This window comes from Erythranthe guttata, chromosome 3 (genome assembly GCF_056151865.1).
Source record: "Erythranthe guttata isolate IM_541 chromosome 3, IM_541, whole genome shotgun sequence".
NCBI lineage: Eukaryota > Viridiplantae > Streptophyta > Magnoliopsida > Lamiales > Phrymaceae > Erythranthe > Erythranthe guttata.
In genome coordinates, this window is record NC_142535.1 from 13789911 (window position 1) to 13817361 (window position 27451).

The 27451-nt window shown below is 33.1% G+C and overlaps 2 protein-coding genes, 1 long non-coding RNA gene and 1 pseudogene across 4 annotated transcripts; all 4 read left to right on the top strand.

The window, feature by feature from the left end:
- The first annotated feature begins 5204 nt into the window (after nt 1-5204).
- On the top strand, nt 5205-7046 carry LOC105971294 (uncharacterized). Its single transcript, XM_012996141.2, has 3 exons — nt 5205-5862; nt 6275-6460; nt 6577-7046. Exons 1-3 carry the CDS (start codon nt 5377-5379, stop codon nt 6862-6864), a joined length of 960 nt encoding a protein of 319 aa, XP_012851595.2. The 5' UTR covers nt 5205-5376; the 3' UTR covers nt 6865-7046.
- Nucleotides 7047-13763: 6717 nt separating this feature from the next.
- On the top strand, nt 13764-15282 carry LOC105971228 (heat stress transcription factor B-4). The gene is made up of 2 exons (XM_088815560.1): nt 13764-14199; nt 14317-15282. The coding sequence occupies exons 1-2, from the start codon at nt 13951-13953 to the stop codon at nt 15100-15102; spliced, it is 1035 nt and encodes a 344-aa protein (XP_088671686.1). The 5' UTR covers nt 13764-13950; the 3' UTR covers nt 15103-15282.
- A 4783-nt stretch (nt 15283-20065) lies between these two features.
- LOC105965722 (uncharacterized) lies at nt 20066-24486 on the top strand (annotated as a pseudogene). The gene is made up of 5 exons (XR_016030163.1): nt 20066-20266; nt 20986-21051; nt 21132-21198; nt 21313-21381; nt 21697-24486. The product of XR_016030163.1 is annotated as an uncharacterized LOC105965722 (transcript).
- Nucleotides 24487-24676: 190 nt separating this feature from the next.
- Nucleotides 24677-25223, top strand: LOC148771859 (uncharacterized). Its single transcript, XR_016030542.1, has 2 exons — nt 24677-24814; nt 24890-25223. It is a non-coding gene; the product is annotated as an uncharacterized LOC148771859 (long non-coding RNA).
- Nucleotides 25224-27451: the final 2228 nt, after the last annotated feature.

Below are 27451 nucleotides of genomic sequence, written 5' to 3' on the forward strand. Positions count from 1 at the left end.
CCTAAATCCCTTCGTTTTTTCTTCTTTGTGAGTTCAGAAATTGGGGTTTTGGTGAGTGGGTTAGCTTGAGTGCTTGATCTGTTCTTCCTTCGTGGTTTTCTGGGTATTTTAGGGTTTGAGTGTGTTTGAGAGAAAGGAGATCTGTTCTCCTTGAGGTACTCTGGTGGTGTATATTTGGAAGTGTGAATCTCTGGTGTGAAATTGGAAGACTGAGCTGAAATCTCAATCTATTTGATTTTCCAATCTGTTTCATACCTTGTATTTCTTTCTTCCTTTTATATTTTCATACCTATATATATCTATTCTCCCTGGCAGTAATTAATACTGCCTAAGGGGAATTCATATATTATTTACAGTAGGTTGAAAATGGAGCTTGGCGATTTGATACCCTACAGATGTGGAAATATATTTGATTTGGGCTTTGCAATTAACATCTACCTTGCCACTAGGGTTGATAAGAAATTTTGGCAAATATTATAACTTAGTATATTTTCGAAAATCAGAATTCTGGAAATTAAACTGTATCGATTGTTGGAATTTATGATTATTTTATACACACTTTCAAATCGGATCCCATTTTATTATTATTATTATTAAAAAGAATTTTGAAAAATTGGAAATCAAATTTTGGAGAATTAGAATGAAAAAAAAAAAAGTTCCGCTGATTTTGGTTTTTTTTAGACGAGCGCTCTGGCGTATACGGGACCACCGGTAGAAAAGCGGACAATAGTATTTCACTCGGAGCTTATGTAACACGGATATGGGAACGTGGACACGGGGAAACTCCATTTTCCAAAAAGTTGGATACGTGAACGTGGGATAAACGCGTAAACAATAAAAATATAGGGGTGCATTCATAATTTCTAAAAAAATATTATAATGTTTAATATCATTCCACAAATTAACCTCTACAAAAATACTAAAACACCACAAGAAGTGAAAAGGAGACATAATGTTTGAGATTTTTTTAAGTGTATGCAATTCGGAGTTTTTATTTAAATTTGAATTTGGATTTATTTTGTTTGGGAACGGGTTTCCAATTTTTCATTATTATCAGAAACGTCCCAGAAACTTTTAAATATTTATAAAAACGGCCCCAAAACGGTTCCGATTGGTGTCATGGAGTTTCGATTTCCGAAACGTGGAAACGCGTGCGGGGTTGAAGAAAGTGGAACTTAGTGGATTTCTTGGGACAAAAAACGAGTTGGAGTTTGCTTTGTACATGTTGAAAAGTGCAGTCAGTTTAGAGCTAATGCACATTAGTAGGTGCGGCAAGGCATATGCGGGATTTGGTTCTTGGCAAAACGCTGACGAAAAAGGTCCATGGAGTCGAGAGACGCTTAAAATGATTCACGAACATTTGGAAGGGCAAGCTCTTGCGAAAACCGTGCGTGTCGTTATTCAACACGAAGCTTTACACAACGAAGATAAGTGGATGAGATCTGGCGGTTATTACGACATCAAGACTTTGCAGACATACTTCATTTGGTTATGGTTTAGTTCTTGTGTTGCTCATAATGGATGTTTGTTAGAAATTTTTAGATTTATTTACTTATTTATTTTATATATTTATGGTTAAGGATTTTATTTATGATAATTTTGCCATTTTGATAGTAGTAACTGAAAGACACACGTCGTAACTGAAAGACACGCGTCAATATATAGCATACTCAGTGAACATAACCAGGTGTGGCATCGAGACCTCTGGGGTTTGTGGAGCTTAATTTTTTATATGAGATTTTTTGCCCTCCTAACTTTTACTAAATTATTATGAATTTGGCTTCTTTTTAGTTTATTTCATTTTAATTTATGACTATCCATTCTTGTTACTCATTTACCATACAAAATAGTTTAATTAAGCAAAATTTTGATCCAGCAAAATTAAAATCATCTACAGATTTTGTGTTTCAGAAAGACAAGAGAAAAAATGGTTATAGAAGATCCCTGATAGTGTTTCAAATTTTGACTAACGAAGAGTTCATTACTTCTATTTGACAAGTAAAAAAGATTAGCAATTGTTGTGACACAATTTTCAAAAGTCGCACGTGGAAGAAAAAAAAAATATCTTCGATCCTAAATAATCTCTTTTTTTCCTTTGCACAAGTATGTAAAAAATCAATAAATATGACTTGATTTTAATAATATTATATAAAAAAAGACTAAAATGACGTTTATTAACTAATAATTTATCGGAGAAAGTTGATATTTATAGTTGATTTAATAAGGTGAAAACATGAACATATACATATAGAAGATGTTTGGCTTAAGCTTATAAGCTGTTAGAAAGAGCTTTTAAGATGTTAAGAATGTATAAACTCTTTTAAAGTGTTTTGTAAAAATCATAAAAAATATCTAAAGAATTCAAAAAATAAGTTACGAGAGAAGTTTTAAGATATGTTTTAGGTCAATTTACGGCCAATTCCCTGAGGTAAGGTCAAATTACAATAATACCCTCATGTTTGAATAATTACAACCACCCCTCGACTTTGTATTTTCTTACGAAAAAACCCTATGTGACATTGTTAGGGTGGACGTGTAAGACAATACATAGTTGAGGGGCGGTTATAATTACCCAAACATAAGGTTTTTTTTTTTGTAATTTGACCTTACCTTAGTAGGTAGCCGTAATTTGCCCCATGTTTTAGAAAATACCTCTACCCCACCTTTTATTTAAAATCCTACAATATTTAAAAATAACTTATAAGCTCATTATCCAAACACATTAAAAATGTGGACGATTGCCGCGAAGGGTGACGACAGAGCGGGTGACGCGCTCCAGGGCATCCACTTGCTGCAGACGAGGGCGGTGGAGTTGAGGCCGCGGACGTCGAGCACGGCGGCGATTATGTTTTTCGCATAATTTAAATTAAAGTGGACATTAATCGAACTATAGTCGATTAATAAATCAACTATTTTTTTTATAGTCGATTTATTATTTTTAGGTCTTATATATACTTTAATATTTTAATCAACTATCGTCGATTAATAAATCGGCTATGCAAACAGCGTAATTGAATAACGTCCAGTTTAATCCAAATTTCGTGAAAAAACATAAGGTAAATTGAAAAATCGCGAAAACGCATAAGGAGGAAGGTTTTCTCAAATTAGTTTTTAAGAGGGTTCTACCTCACATAATTTTTCCAGGCGAGGGGAGTCTTGTTATTTTTTCTTAAAAATTAATACAAAATAAGACGTAACAACTTATCAGCTCTTAAAACAACTTTTTAGATATAAGAGTTTACCAGCTCTTAAAAAGGCTTATCAGTTACTCAAAATAAATTTAGCCAAACAAACTCTTAGTTAACTATTGAAAATATACAATTAAAAGATAATATGAAAAGAAAAATATTTCACAAAACATACAATTATTTGGAACAAAGAGTATTAAGTAAAAAATAATAAATTCTTCAAAAAAAGTAAAATAATAAAGGTTGGGGAAATTGAGTAAAGCGCGCGGGATATCCTCAACTAACAAAAAAGCTGTATTATAGCTATTGCCACCTCCATTGCAGCTGTCACAAACCAAACCTTTTAGACTTTAGTCGATGAAATTTGTTTCTTTCCTTATTATTCCATCAATAATAGTAAAATGGACAAAACTAAGTTAATGTAACAATTTATTTTTCAAACGTAACGACAACTGGTTCGGTCATTTTCATTTTTGCCTAATTTAATGAAACTCTCCAATCCGGAAAGTTGCAACGTTCTTCTTGTAATACAGTAAAACATCGATAAATTAATAATATTACTTAAATAATTGTGTCGTTCATTCTTGGCTAGGTAAAAATCTACTGAATTATTAATTTGATAATTTAATTTTCTAAATTAATAGAATTTTGGCTAGTCTAGATTATATTAATTTATAAAAGTTTAACTGTATTAAGATTATTGAAAAATGGAAAAAAATATCTATTTTATAATATTAGTGTGAACATGTCTTACTCTCTTAGCCCAAAAAACATAAAGTCCTACCAAAAATCCAAGACTATTTACTTTCATTTCACACCAACTGGTCTTTTAAAATTTCGATTGATAAATATTTAATTTTAATAAAAAAAAAATATATATAGTATGACTTAAGTGTGTTTTCAACTAATTATCTCTGTATTAATTAGTTTGTTTGTGTGATTTAATTTTCTAAATAACCAATGAGTAGTGAGAAAAAAAATTCAGAAAAAAAAAATCCCCAATTAAATTTAGTTATTAAATGACAAATAAATGAACTTAACTTTTTTCAAAGTGACAATTATTATTTTCAAAATAGAGGAAATGTGATAAATTTGAACTTTTCGTAATCTTGACTTATTAAAAGAAAAGGAAATTACGGTCATCCCTGATGTAAGGTCAATTTATGAAAAAAATCTCGCATGTTAGGTAAATTAGAAACCACCTCCTCAATTATGAATTTTCTTACACGTTCACCATTACAGTGTCAAAATTAGCTGATTATTCTAGATTATATGAAATATTCTCATGTTTGTACCCGTTTTACCCCATTCGAGTTCCATATTTTGAAACAAGATGATCATAAGATGTGTTTCTTGACTTATAAATATCAGATTGTGGTGCATCAGAAACTGCATATTTGCACAAAACAAGTACAAATTAGACAACATTCGACGGAAGCTATAAAATTCTATTAAATTTGATATCATAAGGATGGAAGTGTGAGAATAATCATAGTTGAGGGGACTGATTGTAATTACCAAAAGAGACAAAAAAAATTTTTCGTAATTTGACATCAGGGAGATTGATGTAATATTGTAATAGGGTAAATTACAAACACCCCCCTGAGGTATGGTCAAATTACAAAAACACCCCTCTTGTTTGGATAATTACAACCACCCCCTCAGCTCTTCAAATTTAGTGGAATCTTCGAGATTATATGAAATATTATCACTTTTGTACCCGTTTTATACTATTCAAACTCTACATTATGAAGTAAGATGATCATAATATGTGATTTTTAGCTTGTGTATATCAGTTTGTGGTGCATCGGAAACTGTATTTTTACACAAAACGAATACAAACTAGAGCACATTCCACGGAATCTAGATGATTGTATTGAATTTGGCACAATAAGGGTGGAGGTGTAAGAAAAAATCATAGTTGAGGGGGGTAGATGTAATTATCCAAACAAGAGGGGGTTTTTGTAATTTGACCATACCTCAGGGGGGTGTTTGTAATTTACCCTATTGTAATATAACCAAAAAAGGAAAAAAGAATCAAAAAACAATAAATTGCTTTTCAAAATTACAGTTATTAGATGAGTGGGAAACCGTTCACATTCAAAGTCCCACTGCAAAAACCCCTCATCACTTTAAACAAAGATTTTCATTTTCACACACTGAAACACACAATCAAAACACGCACAAAATGCACGCAAAGACGGACTCCGATTCGACAAGCTTCTCGCCGCCGTCGCCGGACCACAGCCGGCGGCCCGTTTACTACGTCCAGAGCCCGTCACGCGATTCGCACGACGGCGAGAAGTCGACGCCGGTGCTGGGCAGTCCGATGGGATCGCCGCCGCACTCCCAATCGTCCGTCGGCCGCCACTCCAGGGAGTCCTCCACCAGCCGCTTCTCCGGCTCTCTCAAGCCCGGATCGAGGAAGATTTCGCCTAACGACCTCGGATCGGGCGGCGGAAGGGGTCACCGGAAAGGCGGAGGACAGAAGAATTGGAATGAGTTCGATGTGATTGAAGAGGAACGTCTTCTCGGAGACGACGAGTCGAGGAAACGGCTGCCCCGCCGGTGCTATTTTCTGATCTTCGTCGGCGGTTTCTTCGTGCTCTTCTCGTTGTTCGCTTTGATTTTGTTGGCCGCCAGTAAACCTCAGAAACCCGCAATTTTGATGAGGGTGAGTTTTTTTTTAATTATTAATTCTATTTTTATTTAATAAATTAATTAATTATATTAATTTGTTTTGCTTAGAATGAGGCAATTTTGGTGTCGATAATTTGGGGAAAAGTTCAATTTTATTGAATTTTTGGTGCTTGTGTTAAGTACAATGTTTGATAAAGTTAGTTTAGATGTTTATTGAATGTGGATTATGCCGTTAATGCTTGCTGGTTGATTACGATGTTTATCGGTTTGATTTGTTCGTTGTTTCGTGTTTGTAGTTCGAGCTAGAAAGCCCTGTTTCTTGATCGAAATGTTTGATTAAATTTGTGTCTAATTCAATGGGTGGATCGATTAATCGATTTTCCATGTTCATGTGAAATGCCCTGAAATAAGGTTGTATTAATTTTTATTAATTGTTTTTTTGGCAGTCGATTAAATTCGAGAGATTTGCGATTCAAGCTGGTTCAGATCACACCGGAGTTTCGACCGATATGTTGTCGACAAACGCCACAGTCAACTTCACTTTCACAAATACTGCTACTTTTTTCGGTCTTCACGTTTCATCTACCCCTTTAGCTCTCTTCTACTCGCAACTCACCATTGCCTCTGGCGACGTAATTATCCCTATTTGCTTCGAATAATTATGTCTTTAAAAAAAATAATAAAATGGGCCTATGCCGTTTTTCGCTATGCTTATTTTACTTTCTTTTCTTTTTTTTTTTTTTTGCAGGTGAAAAATTTTTACGAATCAAGAAAACACTCGACGAACGTAAGTGTAGTAGTGGTTGGTGATAAGATTCCGATGTACGGAAGCGGAGTTACTTTAAGCACTCATTTGGGGCTGACAACTTTGCCGGTGCCGTTGAAGTTGGAATTTACGGTTCGATCGAGAGCTTACGTTTTGGGGAAATTGGTGAAGCCTAAATTCTACAAGAAGGTTAACTGCTCAATTGTTTTTGAGTCCAAGAAATTGAATATTCCAATATCCCTCAAGAAATCATGCACATATGACACATGAGAGAGCACTGCTTGTATAAAAAATTGTGTCTTTATTTTATATATTTGTATTTAAGAAAGATGGCGATGATAGATATATATAGTTATGGACATATTTTGATGGAGAGAGAAAAATACAGGGTGGGATTTGATGAACTTTGAACAATTAATTTTGATATATTTAATAATACACACTATTTTTTAGACAGGACCCAACGGGTAGGATTAAATTGTCATTCATTCCTACTAGTATGTTTCCATGATGAAAAGAAGTGGTAATTAACGGATAATCTTATGTATTAAATTAAGGGATAATTAGTGAAAACCCCCCAATTCATTTACTTATATAAGGGTGGATATAACCTCTTTTTCATTATTAGTGAGAACCCCCTACCTTATATTAAATAATTTATTTTTTAATTAATATTATATTTAACATTACTAATATACCTAATTTGTCCTTCTATGTTATATTTAAAATAACCAAACCTATTTTACGTTATATCTATTTCTCTTATTTCTCTCTCCCTTTTCTCTCTATAAACCGCCGCCTCCAACCCTCCCCATCTCTGCGTTGCCGATGCCGCCATCTCCAACCATCTTCCGTCTCTGTGTCGTCGTCTACTCTCTCCTATCGGCGTTCCTCCCTCCACCGCCGCGAAAAGAAGGCGGTCTCCACCCCTGAAATTCTCTCGTCATGGACGGTACTAGGGTTTTCGGTAGGGAGAATGACGAGACTACGCAGCGGCGCTAGGGTTGATATTGCGTTTGAGATTTCAATAGAGACCACCGCCAATATTATTTGATTGTTGTGGTTCTTCTTCTTCTCTGATTTTTTTAACCCAATTCTCGAATCTCAATTTTCTTAGTTGGAGATTTTGGTTGAATTCTTATATTGAAGACTAATTTTATGTTCAATCAATAGTATATTGGATGTTTGTTTTTTGTTGAAATTGTGTTGGTGTTATTTACAGACATATAGTTGTTTTCGTACAGTAATATAGTTGTTTTCGTACAGTAATATAGTTGTTTTCGTACAACAATATAGTTGTTTTCGTATAGTAATATAGTTGTTTTCGTACAACAATATAGTTGTTTTTACTACCTTTTAGTTGATGTTAATAAATAGTTGATTTAACAAATAGAATAGTTGATTTTGATAAATGAGAGTTGTTGGAGATATATAGTTGTTTTAATAACAGTTGTTTAATATAGTTGTTTTTAACATTAGTTGTTTTAATATATAATAGTTGTTTTATTGAAATATAGTTGTTTTAGCTGAAGATAAAAAAAATACTAAAAAAATATTTTTAAAAAATATAATAGAAAGTTATAAAAAATATTTGTTTTTAAATATAATTTTTTAAATAAGAAATAAATAAATAAACGAAAATTAAAATTAAAATATAAAAATAAAAAGTGCATCTAAGTATGGTATAATATGTAGTGAATAGAGGAAGGGTAAATTTGAGAATAAAAAAAAGATGGGTCTCTCACTAATAAAGGAAAAGGAGCTGGACCCATGCTTATTAAAATAATGCTAGAGGGGGTTCTCACTAATAGTCCCTTAAATTAATAAACGCTATGGCACTAAGAAAATCCTGATGGTAATTTTATATTTTTTTAAAATAATATTTTTTTTAATCTCCAATTTTGACTCCTATTTTTTTCATAGCAAATCTAGCAGATTATTATTCAATCTTAATCCAGGATTAAACCAACAAAGTGATGAATGACATCTTTAATTTGTAATAATTACTTTTTTTAATCAATTTTTTCTCTACTAATCTCTAACTTTCACTTTTAAAATACTATCATGACGCGTGCATAAGAGCAACTCAGTAGGTATTAAAATGGAACATTTAATCTTCATTTGATACTTGAAATAATACTCTGGTACTTATAGAAAATGGATATGCTCCAAATCGTAGGCATCAAATAAATTATTTTATTTTTAAACATGAATTAATAGATATACTTGGTCCTTATTCCATAGGAATTTGTTAAAAAAAAAAAAAAATTTCACATTGAAATTGTGGTTACTATTTTTTAGGAATATTTGATACTTGTTTTTTTTTTTTTCTTTTTTGTGTATTTTTGCACCTCTAGGAGATGAAGTATCAAAAAAACTACTCCCTTAATGTCTCCATTGGAGAACAAATTTTGAGTTAGGTATCAAAATGATAGTTTTAGCATTTAGTATTCCATTTAATTCCCGCGTTGGAGTTGCTCTAATAAATTAAAAAAAGTCACTAGCACGTAGTAAATGATGAATTAGAATTACATATGGAACTTCCGGGCATTACCCTCGAAATAGATTTTTGAGAAATATGCACACAGAATAACATAAATATGTAAGCATTTCATAATAGTAGGATCATTGAAATTACGAGCGCGTTTAGTGTTTATTACAAAATCAATACATCCTAAATGTGTAAAAAGTAAAGAAATGTGAATCGCTTTTTAAACAAATCACATATTTTGTTATTTCTAAACAAGTCTTGTTTGAAAAATTCTTAATTTCAGATTTTAGGGATATAGAAAAATAGGGTTTTTGAGTAAATTTGAATAGAATTCCTACAAGTTGTAAATATACAATGTGCACTTGCACACAAGTGACGACCCGCCACAGGACAAACACAGTTGGTAATGTAAATTCTTAACCATAGGAGTAGAAACTGAAAATTGTATTTATAATATAATATTTGATATGGACGAAATCGCCCTCATGAGCTTTCTAACCCTTTATCGGGCCATGGATCGGGTTGTCACTTTTATTGGGCCAATGTATGATCCAAGTTGTAGTAATCCGAGTTGCATTCGTCCTTATTGGGCTCAGAATTGAGATCGAGCTGAGCACATCTTTGTTGGGCTCGGGTACTGAACCGAGTCGGGACCCATATACTCGGCCCAACGTCTTAGTAAGCTCAAGAAGAGGAATTATGGCAACTCTGCTTATTTCTTGTCCACCAAGTATCCTCCCTTATAAAGGGAGTCACTCAAAACTGTTTCTTTTATAAGCTCTTACATATTTTAATTTTTGCACTTTGTTGTTTTGAAAGCACTAATGAATATAAATTGTTTGATGTTACATTTGACATCATCAAAAAATACCACTAAAGATATTAAATTACATTCATTATTTAAAAAAAAAAAATTATTTGGGGATCATTGTGCATGATTTATTGTGTTTTGATGGTGCAAAGTGCTATTAATATTTTTCGAGGGTGCGAAGTGCCAAAATGTGGTGCAAAGAGGGATCAATCATCTATGTCAACATAAGTTTGTTATTTTGTTTTTATTCCCCTATTTAAAATTTAGTCCTTTAATATATCGATTCTTCCCCTATTTTAAGACCAAGCCTTTTAATTCATTTCGCCCATTTAATAAATAAAACTAAAATCTCGCAGTTCGTCCAGAACCGTTGAACCGACGCACAAGAAATATGTAAAATATCATAAGAGAAACGGTGTAGACACAATCCAACACTCAAGTTAGAGTTCTAGGTTTGTAATTACTGTTGAGTGACAATTTTGTAATTATTTGATGAGTGACAATTCTGAAATTACTTGGCGAGTACCGGTTCTTTATTTATTGGTAAATCGTATGTTAGTGTATGATATGTATATCCATATACATTACCAAATATGAAAATATTTTTTTTTACTTTGATATTATTTTAATTACTAAAAGCATAAAAAATTCTATTGTCCACTTAACAGATCCGATTCCTTGCTCCCCTGCCTCCCCTGAATTGCAATCAAAAAATTTGAGAAATTCAGCCGTACATTTTCATTGGTTTAATTTCACGTCACACACTCGAAATATACTATTTTGACATTTTGCACCCTTAAAACATATTTAATCATTCAAAGTGTACCCTAGTCTATTTTCTGAACATAATTTATGTCGTTTATAGTTTACTTATTTTCTTATCGTCAACATGGTCATTTTTATCTAACAAATTGATTTTTTCTTTATGGTGCAAATTATTAATGTATTTTCGATGAAAAATAATGAGTATTTTCTGAGCAAATTGCTATTGTCGTCGTTACTTATCATGCATTTTTCTAGCATAGGACCGCTAAATGGTGAGTTTTTAGGGAGTATTTTGCTACAAAATTTGCATCATATGGTGTTTTCTGCTAATATTTATAACACGAAGAGTATTTTTTAACAACTAGAGTACTACATAGCGGTGGTAAATGCAATACACCCATAATTAATTGTATATTGTAGGTCTTGTAGATGTGTCCTAAACATCTAAAAATTAAATACAAAAAAAAAAGCCCCCCTATCATGTGTTATACCGAATTGCTTAAACAATCCTTGTGTTATAAATATTAGCAAAATTCCCACTATGGTGCATTTTATTTGGTTCCCGACCCCCTAAATGGTGAGTTTTTAGGGAGCATTTTGCTAAACATCATAGGGGTTTTTTGCGAATATTTGTAACATGAATGGTTTTTTAAACAGTTAAAGTAAACACAAGGGTCTTGTAGAAAATATCCTAGCTAACTAAAAAAAACGTTGTCGTTTAGTAGTTATAACTGTAATGCTGGTCTTAAATCAAAAAAAAAAAAAAAAAAAAAAACTGTAATGCTGGTCACGACATGCTTGATGTCCCTCATAATAGTGTATACTGTATGCATGAATTAAGTTGTATCGGAGTTTGGAATATTATTGAAAGAGAAAAACAAGAGCAATAGAAGAAAAGAAGAAGAAGAAAAATTTATTTAAAAAGAAAGAAAAATAAAACAAAAATTAAAATTAGTGACTCGATCCCCACCAAAGGAGGCAGGCTTTAGATCCCATCACAAAATCCGAGGTGTGGCTTTTCCTTATTTTTTCTGCAAAAAGAAGCAGCTGCTGCAGCATATATATTTCACTATGACTATAAAATGATGGGCATTTATCGATCGAATATATGTGCATGTGTACATGTGTGTGTGTGTGTGTGTGAGAGAGAGAGAGATGGGAAGTAGTGTAATTTGGTTTGGTGCAGCAGCTAAAGAACAAAGGGAAAGATACAAAATGATGATTAAAAGAAACTCGTTTGACGTGAAGTGAAGTGAAACCACCTTCTTCCTTTCTTCTTCTTAATCTTCTCTTTATTTACTTTTTTAATTTATTTATTATCCCTATAAATAAAGAAAGAAAGAAAAGGAGCAATCGGTTTTATCTATCCTACACCCGGTGAAGGTTACACCGGGTGATTTTTAACCGTTGATCTATACACACCAATGTGGGTGTGTGTGTGTTTGTGTGTATATGAATGGTAAAGATCTACCCGGTGTACTTCACCCGGTGTAGGATCTCAAAAGCCGGAGCAATCTTGAAAAGGAGGGATCTATATTGTGTCTATTGACTAAATTGCCCATTTGATTGTGTGAAACTTCAACGATATATTATTCCATTTACTCTTTAATTTTTAAAATCCATTTTATAAGATATGATTAGAGACACATTTTATTTAAATCATTCTTAAAATATCTTTAATGCTAAATTCAAAAGAAACTCTTCGAAAATACTTGATGTCAAAGTATCAAGTGTTAATCTTAAAACTTTCTCTATCCTATTCGGCAAGATTGAGATTATCGATCTACTGCAAAGCTCAAGAATCAAAATATTTTCTTAGAAAGTAAAAGCAAATTTGTGATAAATGATGAGTTGACGTTTTAGAGATCCTCAAGATGACACTCCAATTTCAGAGTGTCGTCTTAAAAATTTCTAATCACAAATGACACCTCATTTGGAGATTTTTCTTATGATTTGTATTAGAGATGATTTTTGAACAAAAATCTCAATATCCTATATGTGCCTCTCTAAATATTATTAGAGATCGAATTTAACATTGAAGATGCTCTTAGATTAAAAAAATTAATTATATATATATATATATATGCTACACTTGGTAAATTTTACCGCGTCATATTTTACCTTAGTGGCATAATTCTTTTTCATGAAGACTCGCGTGAGTTCACTAATTATGACTAAGAATCAGATACCTAAAAAAAACTTATAAACTTGTAATTATTATAAAAAAAATAAAAAATAATAATAATAAAAGAGAGAGAGAGAAGTGTGTAGGTGGAAAATAGTAGCACAGAAGAATACAAAACAAAAATCAGAAACAGTGGAAATGTTCAATGTAGAGAGAGAGAGAGCACAGTGCCAACAAAACCATGAACCTCTCTAAGGACAAACAAAACCAATATCAAAAATATTTCCTCATAAAGGACAGAACCGTCAATTACCCTTTTACCCCTGCTACTCCTTTCTTTGCACGGTTGCACCCCTCATTTTTCTTCAAATATTTGCCATTGTGTACGTACTCCCTAAGCGACGGAAATTTCGTAACGGAAGTTTTGAATTTTCTCAATTTCGATTCAAAAAATTTCGATTATGGAAAACTGTTTTACATTTCTTTAATGTACTCCCAAAAATTTCATTTTTTGCTTTTTTTTTTTTTTTTTTCTAATTTTCGGATTGAATATATATATATATATTAGATTTTCAATAACAATAAAAAAAATTGAATTACAATAACGATATTAATATGTCTTTTGTATTACAAGTGAACTAAAAAATCGAATTCCTAATTCCTTAGGTCTCAATCCAAAAATTTCGATTTTCAAACAATTTTTCTTCACACTAACTTCCAAAATTTGATTCATTTACTTTTCGAAAAATATTTTAGAAGAAAATTGATATCAGTTTTCGACTTCTGGTGTTTTTTTTTCCATTTGAAAATGTTAATTTCAATCGGATTCGTCCAATTTTCACCCCTAAAAATATTAATTAAGTATAATTTATAGATGCAATGTATACAATATATAAATAGTTAGAGAGAGAGAGAGAGAGATTGTGTCACGGGTTTGTCTTGAAAAAGCCTTTTATTTCCAGAGTTGTAGACAAATCAGACACATATTCCTCTCTCTCTACAAACCCGAGGTCTCCTTTGTAAATATAATAATTTCACGCCACCCCCCTAATCCACCCCCACCCCACCCCAACCTAATCAAAAACCCCAAACCCTCATTTTCAAGAATCACAAAATTAAATTTTGTTGAATTTGAATTTGCATTTCATTTTAGTTCTCTCCAACATGGGTTTGATGCTGGAGAATTGCGAAGGAATATTCTTATCCTTAGATTCGCATAAATCAATGCCGGCTCCATTTCTGACCAAGACGTATCAGCTCGTTGACGATCCGGCAACCGACCACATTGTTTCTTGGGGCGAAGACCGGTCAACGTTCGTCGTTTGGCGGCCGTCGGATTTCGCCCGGAATATTCTCCCCAACTATTTCAAGCACAACAATATCTCCAGCTTCGTCCGCCAGCTCAACACCTACGTACGACGTCGTTTTTTTTTTTTTTTTTTTTTTTTCTTTTTAATTTCGCACACACTACACACACTAGAACATGCAGTTAACACATTAATGGGGTTTTTTTTTTGTGGTGAAAACTAGGGTTTCAGAAAGATTGTACCCGACAGATGGGAGTTCGCGAACGATTTCTTCAAGAAAGGGGAGAAGCACTTGCTCTGCGAGATCCACCGGAGAAAAACTGCTCCGCCGCAACCGGACCACCACCACTCCGTCGCCGGACAAAGTAGCTTCTTCCCCTACAACACCGGCCGACTCAGCGTCTCCCCGCCTTCAGATTGGGACGAACACCAACAACAACAACCGGGCAGCAACAACAACAACTGGTGCAACGACGACGACGACGACTCACCGCCGCCGCTCTCTTCCCCCGGCGGCGCCGGAAACAACAATAGCTACAGCAACTCGTTCACCACGCTGTCGGAAGACAACGAGAGACTAAGAAGAAACAACAACATGCTCGTTTCGGAACTAGCCCACATGAAGAAGCTGTACACCGACATTATCTACTTTGTCCAGAACCACGTCAAACCAGTGGCGGCGCCGCCGTTCTTCTGCAACTCATCGCCGCCGTCTTCCGCCGCCGCCGCCGCGTCGTTCTTGCCGCAGCAGCAGCAGCAGGGAAATAGCTTCTTCGGAAACTTTAAGATTAACAACTCACAGAACAGCTGTACTGTAAGAAGAATTGTCGAAGATCCACCGCCGCCGCAAAACAGAACTAAGCTGTTTGGTGTGCCGCTGCCATTGTCGTCGTCGTCTTCGAAGAAAAGATTACACCCAGAATACAATTCTTCGGTTGAGACTACCAAGGCTAGATTGGTAATTGATCAAACCCATGATTTAGGGTTGAATCTCATGCCTCCATGTTAGGATCTTAATTTATGATATTTATTTAATTAATTAATTAATTAATTACGAGCTATTTTAATTTCGTGGTTCTGTGAATAGAAGAGTACCGTACTAGTGCACCCGGGTTTAATTTCTAGTTAGAATTAATGAAGAGATTCATTCCATTACTTTTATGGTGATAATTATTTCTAATTTTTTTTTGTTTTTTTTTTTGTCAATATTCTTAACAATTTACCAATGTATGTACAAATATAATTAATTAACAATTGCCCTCGATAAATTGAAGGGTTAATTACGGCTACGCCCTGAGGTAATGTTAAATTACGAAAATCCTCCTCATCTTTGGGTTACAACTATACACTTCAATTATGAATCTTCTTATATGTCAACTCTTGCGGTGTCAAATTTAGTGGAATCTTCTAGTTTACGTAGAATATTCTCCAGTTTGTACCCGTTTGACCGCATTCAATCTCTACATCAGATTGTAAATATCAGATTGTGGTGCATCAGAAACTGCATTTTTGCACAAAACGAATACAAATTAGAGAACATTCCACGAAATCTAGAAAATTATGTCAAACTTTGACACTATATGAGTAGACGTGTAAGAAGATATATAGTTAAAGGGGTGGGGTGATTGTAATTATCACAACATGACGGGTTCGTTTGTAATTTAACCATACCCGAGGGGTGGCTGTAACTTACTCTAAATTGAAATATATGCATACATGCATCTACTGTTCTGTTCTTCATTTGTTTCTGGTTATGTTAGTATCTGAATATTTGAGTCAGACAAATTAATGAGAGAGAAGAGGGGGCCTGAATTAATTCAGAAAAAATAGCAGGGTTTGGTCGATGGGCAAAACTTTCTTGTTTTTTGTTCTCCAGGACTTGTCTGATCAATGCATTTATTTATCATACGTACATATATCACCATTTCCCTCCACTTAATTTAATTAATTAATCAATCCATTTGAAAAAAACTAATATTTAATTTTTTTTTTTTTTTTTTTACGAGTAAACTAATATTTAATAATAATACATAATATTAAGAACATATTAGTAATTGGTAGATATGTTTCAGAGTTAGTTCCAATTATTGCTGTAATAATAATCACTACTTTTAAGGGAAAAGAAGGCCATCATCATGTGTCTTATCTCGGTTTTCTGGAAAAAATAAAAATTAACAAATTAAAATAACTGCATAGTCAGTCACGCAAAAGTGAGGAATCAAACACAGAGAACAGAACAAAATACAATAATTTAATTAAATATAATATTTTACAATAAGACATGTAATATAAAATGTAGTAACAATTATGGGGTAAATTACACCATACTTTTGGTAATTTTAATTTTAAATTACGAAAAAATCTCACGTTTGGATAATCAAATCATTTTACACCCTTATATATGGTGTCAAATTCAGCATAATCTTGTAGATCAATGTTCTCTAGTTTGCACTCATTTTACGCAAAAGTACAATTTCTGATGTACCACAATCTGATATTTATGAGTGAAGAGACATATGTTAGATCATCTTGTTTCAAATTAAAATGTGTAGCTCGAACTGGGTAAAACAGATACAAACGGAGAATATTCCACATGATATACAAGATTCTACTAAATTTGACACCGCAAAGATGAACGTGTAATAAGATTCATTGTTGACGGGAGTGGTTGTCATTACCCAAACATGAGGCATTTTTTCGTAATTCAACATTACATCAAGAGGATCGCAGTAATTAACCCTAATTATGAGTAAAAAGAGAGAGATAAGAGGGTGTGGTATTCTATGATGAAAGCGAAATGTGGTAAGAAACTGACTGAAAAATGTAGTTTGAAATGTTTCAATCAAATGCTTCTATAATTTATATACTTCTTCTCTTGACCAGATAACCTTTTCCTTTATCCTACTTTAAGTATATTATGATCTTTCTCTTTTATCACATTCTTTTGATCCACCCCACTCCCACCCCCCCCCCCCCCCCCCCCCACCCACCCACCCCACTTACTCCATTGCAAGAAAAATCCTAGTAACAAGTGATAATGCAAGAGAAAGACAGTTGTTGACTGTTAGGTAATAGGTGTGTGTGTGTGTGTGTGTAGTAGTGTGTGTAATTTTCTTGAATGATTCCAAATGAATTGAACTTTGCTGGAAAATCATCCCATCTTCTTTTACCTAGCCAACAATATAACATGGAAAGTTTGACTAGCCATTTTTCTGCTATAGCTTTTGCTTTTTCTTGACCAGTAATAAATGCTGGTGTGTGTGTGTGTAAATATATCTATGTATGTATATACATTTTTTTCATGTACAGAAAGGAAATTCTGTGGAAATGCTCAAGTGGGAAGAAAGAGAAATAAAAGAGGGAAAAGGTTAAGAATTAGAAAAATCTTGGTCGTGTAATAAATTAATACAAGTATGTATATTATTAAATAATTAATTACAAAACAAAATAGAGCTAAACCCTAGTTCTAGGCACACCTATGTGGCTTCCTTTTCTTGTCTTATTTTGTGCAGGTGACCCATGAAACTGCACGTGCTCTGTAGATGTTGATACAAGATATGTAATGGGTTTTTTTTTTTTTTGTTAATTGAATAAAAAAATATTAAAAGAATAGAACAAAAAAAGGAAGTGGTGGAAAATTTTGAAATGTGTTTTTAAATTTTATGGTAAAGTACTGCCCCAGACCTAAGGTTAAATTACGAAAAAGAATCTTTATGTTTGGGTAAATTACAATAACTCCTCTAAACTATAAATCTTCTTACATGTCCACTCTTGTGGTGTCAAATTTAGTGGAATCTTCTAGATAATGTGGAATATTCTCCAGTTTGTATCCGGTTTACCCCATTCGAGCTCCACATTTTGAATAAAGATGGTCATAAGACGCGTCTCTTGCCTTGTAAATATCAGATTATGGAGCACCAGAAACTGAATTTTCACACAAAAATGGTACAAATTAGAAAATATTCCACGAAACCTAGAAGATTCAGTTGTATTTGACACCATAAGAATGAAAGTGTAGAAGATTCACATTTGAGGAGGTTGGTTGCAATTACATAAACATAAAAGATTTTTTTCGTGTTTTGATCTTATCAGATAGGTTAGGCCATAATTTACCCTAATTTTAAAGCCTATGTAGGGGAAAAGTGAGAGTATACGGATCTTGAGGCAAAGATGCTTTAAGAAGAGAATTTTTGCAATGTTGCTTAACAGCCCAGTTTTTTGGAAGTTGGGAAAGGGAGAAAAAAAAAAAAACAAAGTGGGGGTAACTTTTTTATTGGTAGAGTTTTCTTTGGTTAATTTAGTCTTTTTAGTGAACTTTATTGACATTATATTTGGTGTGACGCTGTATTATTGATAAAGAATAAAGTATTGCAGCCCAAAATTTCCAGACTTTGTTATAAAGAATTTTTTTGTTTAACTTTATTTTCAATTATTTTTCTTTATATGAGGTTTCGATAGGAATTAAGTGGTATGATCGGGTTGGTCCAATCCAATATACAAGGGTCCTGTTAGGGTTGAAAATCGAAATTAAATTTTCTAGTTTCGTTAGTTCCGATACCGAAATATTCGAATTTGTAACTGTATTTTGCATTTTGACTTTCAAAGTTTCGATTTTCAATTGTTTCGAATTTATTTGGAATGCAATCGAAATTGCATATAAAGTTACCGGACATTCCAATTTTCGATCTGATTTTGGTGCGAATATTTCGGTTGGTTTTTGAAATATATAATATAATTTTATGATATATTTTGTAATTCCATAATATAACTTATGTTATATTTTATATGAAAAATCTAAATATCGAAAGGTCAAGTAAATGAAAACCTTAGAGAAGATTAATTGGTATCATAAATTCTATGTTGCATTTTTCTTATTAGATAATCTATGTTTCAATTTGTTGTTCCTGCATGTGGTTTCATTTATTGATTTTTGTCGAACTCTCTTTTGAGATTTTCTTGCATTAACCTGGAAAAATCGAAAAAGACAGAAAACTATTGTGAAATTTTCCATTATATGATAATCGAATTTAGAACAAAAAATTATAACTAATGTATATTCTGAAATTCCACCGATTTCGAGACATTTCGAAATTGGAATGAATTTTTTATTCCGATTGTTTTGGAACGGAAATCCGAACCCATTTTTTACTTTTGAATAAGTTGGAAATTTTCCTTAAAAATCATTTTCAATCTATTACGTCCGATTTTCAATCCGAATTAACTTTTGTTTAAACTTTATTTTATTAATGTAATACATAAATAAAATATTAGCATTTGTATTTTTTTTTTTTTAATAAAATTTAGGCCTCGATACAATTTTGCATTATACCGCGGGTCGACGAACCCATAATATAAGATTCTCTTCATTTAATGCATTAGAAATTTAGAATTCAAGATTCATAAATAATATTGAATGATGATATGTCACATCATACTCACTTGTAAGGGGCCATTTTTTTTTAGAATATTTCGGTTTTTTTTTTTGAGAATTGGGGTGATTTTGTAATTATTTACAAAAATACAATAAAGCGTCGTTCAAAACGACGCGCTTTAACAGCCGTTGGATTGAGCTGAGATTGACGGCTAGATCTCCTATCTCTTCCTCCTAATCTGACGGCTAGGATAGATCGCAAGATCTGACGGACGCTAAAACGCGTCATTTTGAATGACGCGCTTTAACAGCCGTTGGATTGAGCTGAGATTGACGGCCAGATCTCCTATCTTGTCCTCCTAATCTGACGGCCAGGGATAGATCGCAAGATCTGACGGTCGCTAAAACGCGTCATTTTGAATGACGCGCTTTGACCTGTCAGATGGTCAAACGCGTCATTTTAAACCACGCGTTTTAGAGGCCGTCCGATTCTTCTCGATCTAACGGTCGTGATTTCGGCCGAATATATATATATATATATATATATATATATATATATATATATATATATATATATATATATATATATATTTATCCCTTAACCATCCACATTTGCTGCTGCCTTGCTCCCTTCTTCCCAACACCACCGTAAGTTTTCTCTTCTCTCCCTTTTTTATTTGTTAATTATTATTTTATTGTTTAATTTATATTTTAACTACACTGTTAATTATTATTTTATTGTTTAATTTATATTTTAACTAATGTAGGTGATTTAATTAATTTCAGCAGGGTACTTATTGAGGTAATTTTTTTCACTCTTTCAATTATTATTATAGTTAAATAGAATTTTAATTATTAATATAATTTTGTTAAATTTTTATTAATGGTGGATTAATGAAATTTTGATCTAGTAAATTATCAATTAATTTGGAGATAAATTATTTCTTGTATTGTTAAAATATATATAATTTATTATGAAATTCAAATTTTTATTGTCGTTTTTCGTTGTTATTTTTAGGTTAAACTTTAACTTATGGTGGATTTAAGAAGGAATGTTTGATTGTGTTTAAATAATTTCTGAAATTTAAATTTTTTGTAATGGTTTAAATATGATACGAGTTAGTGGAGTTAGTGGATAAATTGGTAGAATTAGTCATGACATTAGAATAGGTATTACCTCAACAAGACCATAAATCGTCTTTTTTACCATTAATTTCTTAGTGCCATTAATTTGACCATAAATCGTATTTTTTACCATAATTAGGATTTAGATTTCAAATGCATGATTTCAAACCGTTCGAATTTATGGATGTTTGGTCAAAATTCAAAATCAATGACTTCAAAATTCTTATTTTTTTTCTTTTCAATTTATGAAAATTGTAAAATTACACTTTAGCCCTCAAGTTTACATCAGTTTCACTTTTGATCCTATGTTTTAATAATTTAACATATTTTTATCCTTTTTTTTTTTAAATAATGTCTGAAATTTAAATTTTGGTGTGTTTTGATTGTTATAATTAGGTGAAATGTAATTTGTGGTTGATTGAGAAGGGATTTACGCTGCTAGCAAATAATAATTATTTGGAGGTATTTATTTGTTATATTGGACAAATATTATTATTTTTAATTGCCGAAATTTTAATTTTGTTTTTTATTGTTATAACTAGGTGGAAGCTTAATTTATGGTGTTTTGAGAAGGAATTTTTGTAGCTAGCAAATAATAATATTTTGAAGGTAATTATTTGTTATATCGTACAAATGTAGTAGTTTTGGAGCTGTGTTTTTTTCCCCATTTTTAAATAATTGCTGAAATTTTTATTTTGATGGTCTTTTTATTATTATAAATAGGTGGAAGTTCAACTTGTGGTGGATTGAGTAGTGATTGTGGGTGCTAGCAAATCTACAATTATCTTTGAGGTAAATTAAATATTTTATTGGTTAATTTAAGTCTTACTTGAATGATAAGTTTGCTAATTTATACAAATTGTTTGTTTTTAACTGGTTAGTGTTATATGAATATGTCGAAAAATTACGAGTTACACAATGTGTTTAGGATTTATAATATACAAATTAATAGTTTTGGAACTATCAAATTATAAAAAGAATTAGAAAATATAAGTGTTTGTTTTAATTGATTTATAATATAACATAAGTGTTTGTAGCTGTAAAAAGAAATAAAAAATATTAAATATTTCGAAATAAAAATAATAATCTCAAAATATCAAAATATAGGGTTTCAATGGCGACTCCGGGTAGGAATACTGTCAAAGTTTTCGTGTACATAGGAGGCCAGATTGTTTATGATGGATTGTCAGTGAATTATGATCAATCTCATCATACAGTCGTACGAGTGAAACGCGATATATCTTTCTCAGATTTCTTGGCGAAAATATACTCACGTTGCCGAATAGATAGAAATGAATTTGTGTTATCGGTGTCGGGCAAAATATCACGATGGTATCAAAATCAGTGGAGCGAGATAGTTTCTGAGATAACAAGTGATGATGATTTAGAAATCTATTTGCACCCGGATGAAGGAAACGATTCCATAGATGTTTATGTTGAGTCTCAGCCTTTATACAATCCTTTGATGCCTTCACAATTCACTACATCAGAGCCTCTCTACTCCCCTTCGAGACCGTCACAATTCAGTACATCAGAACCTCTCTATTCCCCTTCGAGACCTTCACAATTCACTACATCAGAACCTCTCTACTCCCCTTCGAGACCTTCACAACATTTTGATTTGAATGATGCGTACAATTCATTTATGCAAACAAGTCCTGAGTTAGTTGCGGTTACACAAGAGTTTTCTAATATGGGCTTTGAAGCGGGGCCATCGAGGCATTCCTATCAAAATCTTGGGGTACATATTGGGGAATCTAGTGGCATGAGAAATGCTCATGAAAATTTTGATTTCCTAATGAAACTCGTCATTGTGATAATAATGATGACGATGATCCTTTCGGAGACGCACATGGGCCAAATGTTCGAAGCGACTCTGAATCCTCCGACCATGGAGACGATGATGATAGTGGTGAAGAGAACAATGATGAGAATATCGAAGCCGTTGATGACGTTGTACAAACAATATCGCAGGCATAAATTCCATCAACTTCCCAAGTTCATGTCAGCAATCCATCATTTGCAGAACCTCCTACTCAGTTTTATGATCCACCTTCGTTCTACTCTCTGTCATTTCCTGAAATCCCAGCCGATTCCATTGATGTTCCGTCGGGTATGTGGTCAAAATTTTATGATAGCAGCAAAGGTACTCTCGAAAAGGGGATGATTTTTGATAGTAAAGCAAGGGTCATTTCAGCCGTTAGAGACCACTCCATTCGATTTGCCAGAAGAGAGTTTAAAGTTATCGAAAGTACAAAAAGAACTTGCAAGGTTATCTGCAAACACGACACTGAAGCAAGACCTTGCAGATGGAGGCTAAGAGCATCAAGAATTGGGGATAGAGGACAATTTAGGATTGGGATCTACGATGGCGATCATAGTTGCGGTATGCAAGGGATGACAAACAATCATGGCAACTTGAACATCAATTATTGCGCTGCAATTCAATTGAAAAGTGTTCGTGAAAATCCAGTTTGTGAGATTTCAAAGGCAAGAGAGATTGTGACCGCGCAAATAGGATATGAGATATCCTACATGAAGGCATGGTACACTTTGAAGCGATGCAGATAAAATGTATATGGAACATGGGAGAGTTCGGTCCAGAAGTTGCCAAAATTTATGAAAGCACTGCAACAAAAGAATCCAGGCACAGCTGTTGAGTGGGAACATCACGCGACAAATCATCCATCGAAATTCATAATCAAATACGTCTTCTGGGCCTTCAAGCCGTGTATTGATGGTTTCAAATATTGTCGTCGGGTGATCAGCGTCGATGGAACTCATTTGTACACTAAGTACAAACATAAGATGTTGCTTGCTGTGTATTTGGATGCGAATCAACAAGTTTTACCACTTGCGTATGCAATTGTTGATGAAGAGACCGCAAGTGCATGGAAGTGGTTTTTCAAATGCATTGACAAACATTTACTTTCGGGCATATCAGATGGTATTTGTATAATTTCGGATCGAGGAACCGGTATTTTAAGTGCCATCGATTCAATGCCCGAGTTTAGGCCCCCTCGCATCACCCATCGATTTTGTTTGAGGCATGTTTGTTCAAATGTCAACGCCAAGTTTAAGAGCATTGTGGTGAAAGATTTTTGTTACGCTGCTGGAAAACAATCTCAGGTTTGGAAGCTGAACCGGTATTTGGACAAGATTGGGGAGGAAAATCCCAATGCACACAGATACTTGATGAACATGGATCGAGAAAAGTGGACTTTAGCACATGGTGGAGGGTCTCGACGCGGTCAGTTGACGACCAACTTGTCCGAGTCCATCAATGGTGCTTTGAAAGGTGCTCGTAAACTGCCTGTCACAGCTATTGTGGATTTTACATTTCATCGAGTGGTTAAGCACTTTATTAATCGAGTAGCGAAAGGTAATAATTGGGAGCAATCGGGACAACGATGGGCCGAATTTCCATTGAAGAAGTTCAAATTATGGGAGGAACATTCGACGACCCATTACATGAGAAGGTTCAACACTCGCAACTACGCTGGTGAGGTATTCACCAGGGCAAAACCTCAAGGAGGTGGAGGAAAAACACATTGTGTCGATCTTAGGGCCAAAGAATGCTCATGTAATAAGTGGACCTTGTTTGGGATTCCTTGCTCTCATGTGCAACATGTATGTCGTGATTTCCGTTTGGATACCGAAACTTTGGTTGCCGATTACTACAGTGTTAGAAACCATAAGAACACATATAGTGGCGTGTTTCACCCTTTGCTGCCTGAAATGTGCTGGGAGGATGCAGATTTTGAGCTATTTCACGATGTTACCCTACGGAAAGCTACACGACGGGGTAGGCCAGAAAGTACTCGTATTCGTAACGAAATGGACCGACCACAAGCGCGTGCTAGAAGAAAATCTCGGGCAACACAAGAATCACACTAGTTATTTTATGTGTTATCTTAGGTTATGTTAGGTTATGCTATGTTATGTTATGTTATGTTGTGTTTGTTATGTTATGTTATGTTATGAAATGGACCGACTCTCAGAACATGTCTTAATGTCTTAGAGTCTCGACACGGACCTTCAGATAGGCCTCAATCTGAGATGCCTTATACTCAGACTCACTCTCAAACTCAGACTCAGATACCACTGTCTCAAATGCCTCAGTCACAGACTCAGATGTACGCTGGCGAGGCATGAACTTCTTCTCGTGCATATTATCCGGCATTCGATAATTATACAGATCCTAGATCACACCGGCATCCATCTGGTATGTTTAGTACCTTTGATTTTATTTTTAATACTATCTACAACTGTGAGTTTAATTATAATCTCGTTGATGCAGATCCGTACACCCCATACCCCTACTTTAATCCGAATATGAATTCGGAAGACCCAGTTCATTTGGGGTCTACGCATCAGTTTTCGTCTTCGCGACCGGTATATCATCAGATCACACCTATTCCTTATTCTCAATCCGCAAATTCTTCGAGTGATGAGGATGAACAAGTTGGTAGAGGGCACAGGACTAGAAGGCCCCCGAGATGTGGCACCGGAGGTCACCGTCATTGGTGATATTATTATTGTAGTTTATGTTGGTTATTTATTAAAACTTTTTCGTATTTTAGTTATTCAATAAAAAACAAATTAAATAAACTAAAGGATTTAGAGACAAAAAATATTTCCCAATAATTAGGCATTTTATTTTTATTTAATAAAATATGGAAATCGGACGGAATGGATCGGAAATGCCTTTTTTGGAAATTTTCCAATTTTTTCGGAAGTTAAAAATAGGTTCCAATTTCCGTTCCAAAAAAATCGGAATTTCAAAATCCATTCCAATTTCGGAATACCTCGGAATCGGCGGAATTTCGGAATTTTCGGAAATTGCATTAATTCTTAATGTTTTGTTCCAAAATCGGAAATAATGGTAATTTTTAGTATTTTTTTTTAATATTTTCGTAATTTTCCGGCAAAAGGCAAGAATCCAAAGCAAAGTTCAATCAAATAAAATTTAAACACTTGTAAAAACAACATAATTGATTTATCAAAGCAACTATAATTCTTGCAAAACATCAATAGAAAAATAATTCAAAAATACAATATATATATATATATATATATTTCCAACATGATTATTTCAAACATATATATATATATATATATATATATATATATATATATATATATATATATATATATATATATATATATATATATATATATATATATATATATATTTCCAACATAATTCAAACATTATTATTTCAGAAATACAATCGGATCGGAAATCGGAATTTCCAATAATTTTATATGTAATTCCAATTCCGTTCCAAAAATAATCGGAAAAATCGGAAATCGGAATATCGGAAATTGGAATGAAAAAAAATGTTCCAAATTCGTATTATTTTATAGTGAATTATAAAATAAATTGCATAAATAAATGAACGAAAATTTTTAAAATACAATATATAATTAATTTAAAATTAAAATTCAATTAAGTATTCCAATTTAACAATAAAAAGAATGAAGTAAATTTAAAAAATCTTAGATCAAATCCAGCCGTTGATATAAACACAATCCAACGGCTGGTAAAAGGCGTCATATTAAATGACGCTGTAATCCAGTGTGGCGGGTCAAAGGGAGTCGTTTTGAATGACGCCTTTTAACGGCCGTCCGATTGCCCAGATTAATCTCTGGCCGTCAGATTAGGAGGACAAGATAGGAGATCTGGCCGTCAATCTCAGCTCAATCCAACGGCCGTTAAAACGCGTCGTTTTAAACGACGCTTTATTGTATTTTTGTAAATAATTACAATGACCCCAATTCTCAAAAAAAAAATCCGAAATATTGTAAAAAAAAATGGCCCCACTTGTAAGTTATCAAATAGTGTACTTTTGAGTTTTGAGTCATTTGAGGAAAACCGTACGGTGTATGTTTTACATAAAAATGTACTTTATAATATAATGTTTATATTTTTTTTGATAATTAAGATAATGTTTATATGAACTTATTCAAACGAAAAACAATATATATTAGGGTAAATAGCACTTGACCCCCATGTGGTTTCTCTATTTTGCACTTAACCCCCATGTGGTATCAATATAGGCGGATAACCCCCTTGTGGTTTGTGATGAGTAGCTTTCGTAAGATATTCAATAGTGAGTGTAAATCACTCGCCCAATTCGCAAGTGGTGGAGTTTTTCCTAGCTATAAATTTCTAAAAATACCCATGTTGCCCTTCTTGTATGAAACCCATGCTCATTTCTAATTTCTTTAAACTACTAGTTAAACAAACTTTAGTTCAAAAAAATATGTGATTTAGTAAAATAAGAAAAATACATAAATTACTAAGATATGTTAACGCACGCACAAATATTGGGATTGGTTTCGGTAATTAGAAATTAATGTTTTCTTTAATTTTTAAAATTAGTTCGAAACAAAGTCTTTTTATTTTACCGCCAAAATATAATGATAAAAGTAAAATAAAAATTTCGCCTTTATACAATAAATCTTTGGGACATTCAGATGAACAATGACAATAAATAAATAAAAAAGTAAAATATGTATAACAAAAATATTCAACAAACGTATATTAAAGTAAAAAACTTATGTTGGAGTTGTCGTCACCAGGTTTTGCTTGGATATAATACTCCTCCGCAATCACACATGAAATTTTGTTCATTATGTTATTTTCATATAATAAAATAATGTGAGCCCTAATTGTTTATCAAGTGAAGTAAACCTAAACAATACAAGTATGAGATAAATAAAAGGGCAAAACAGACATTTACCTCTTTTGGTTACTGAAATTACCAAAAGCTACTCATCATAAACCACGAAGGGGTTATCCGCCTATATTGATACCACATGGGGGTTAAGTGCAAAATAGTGAAACCACATAGGG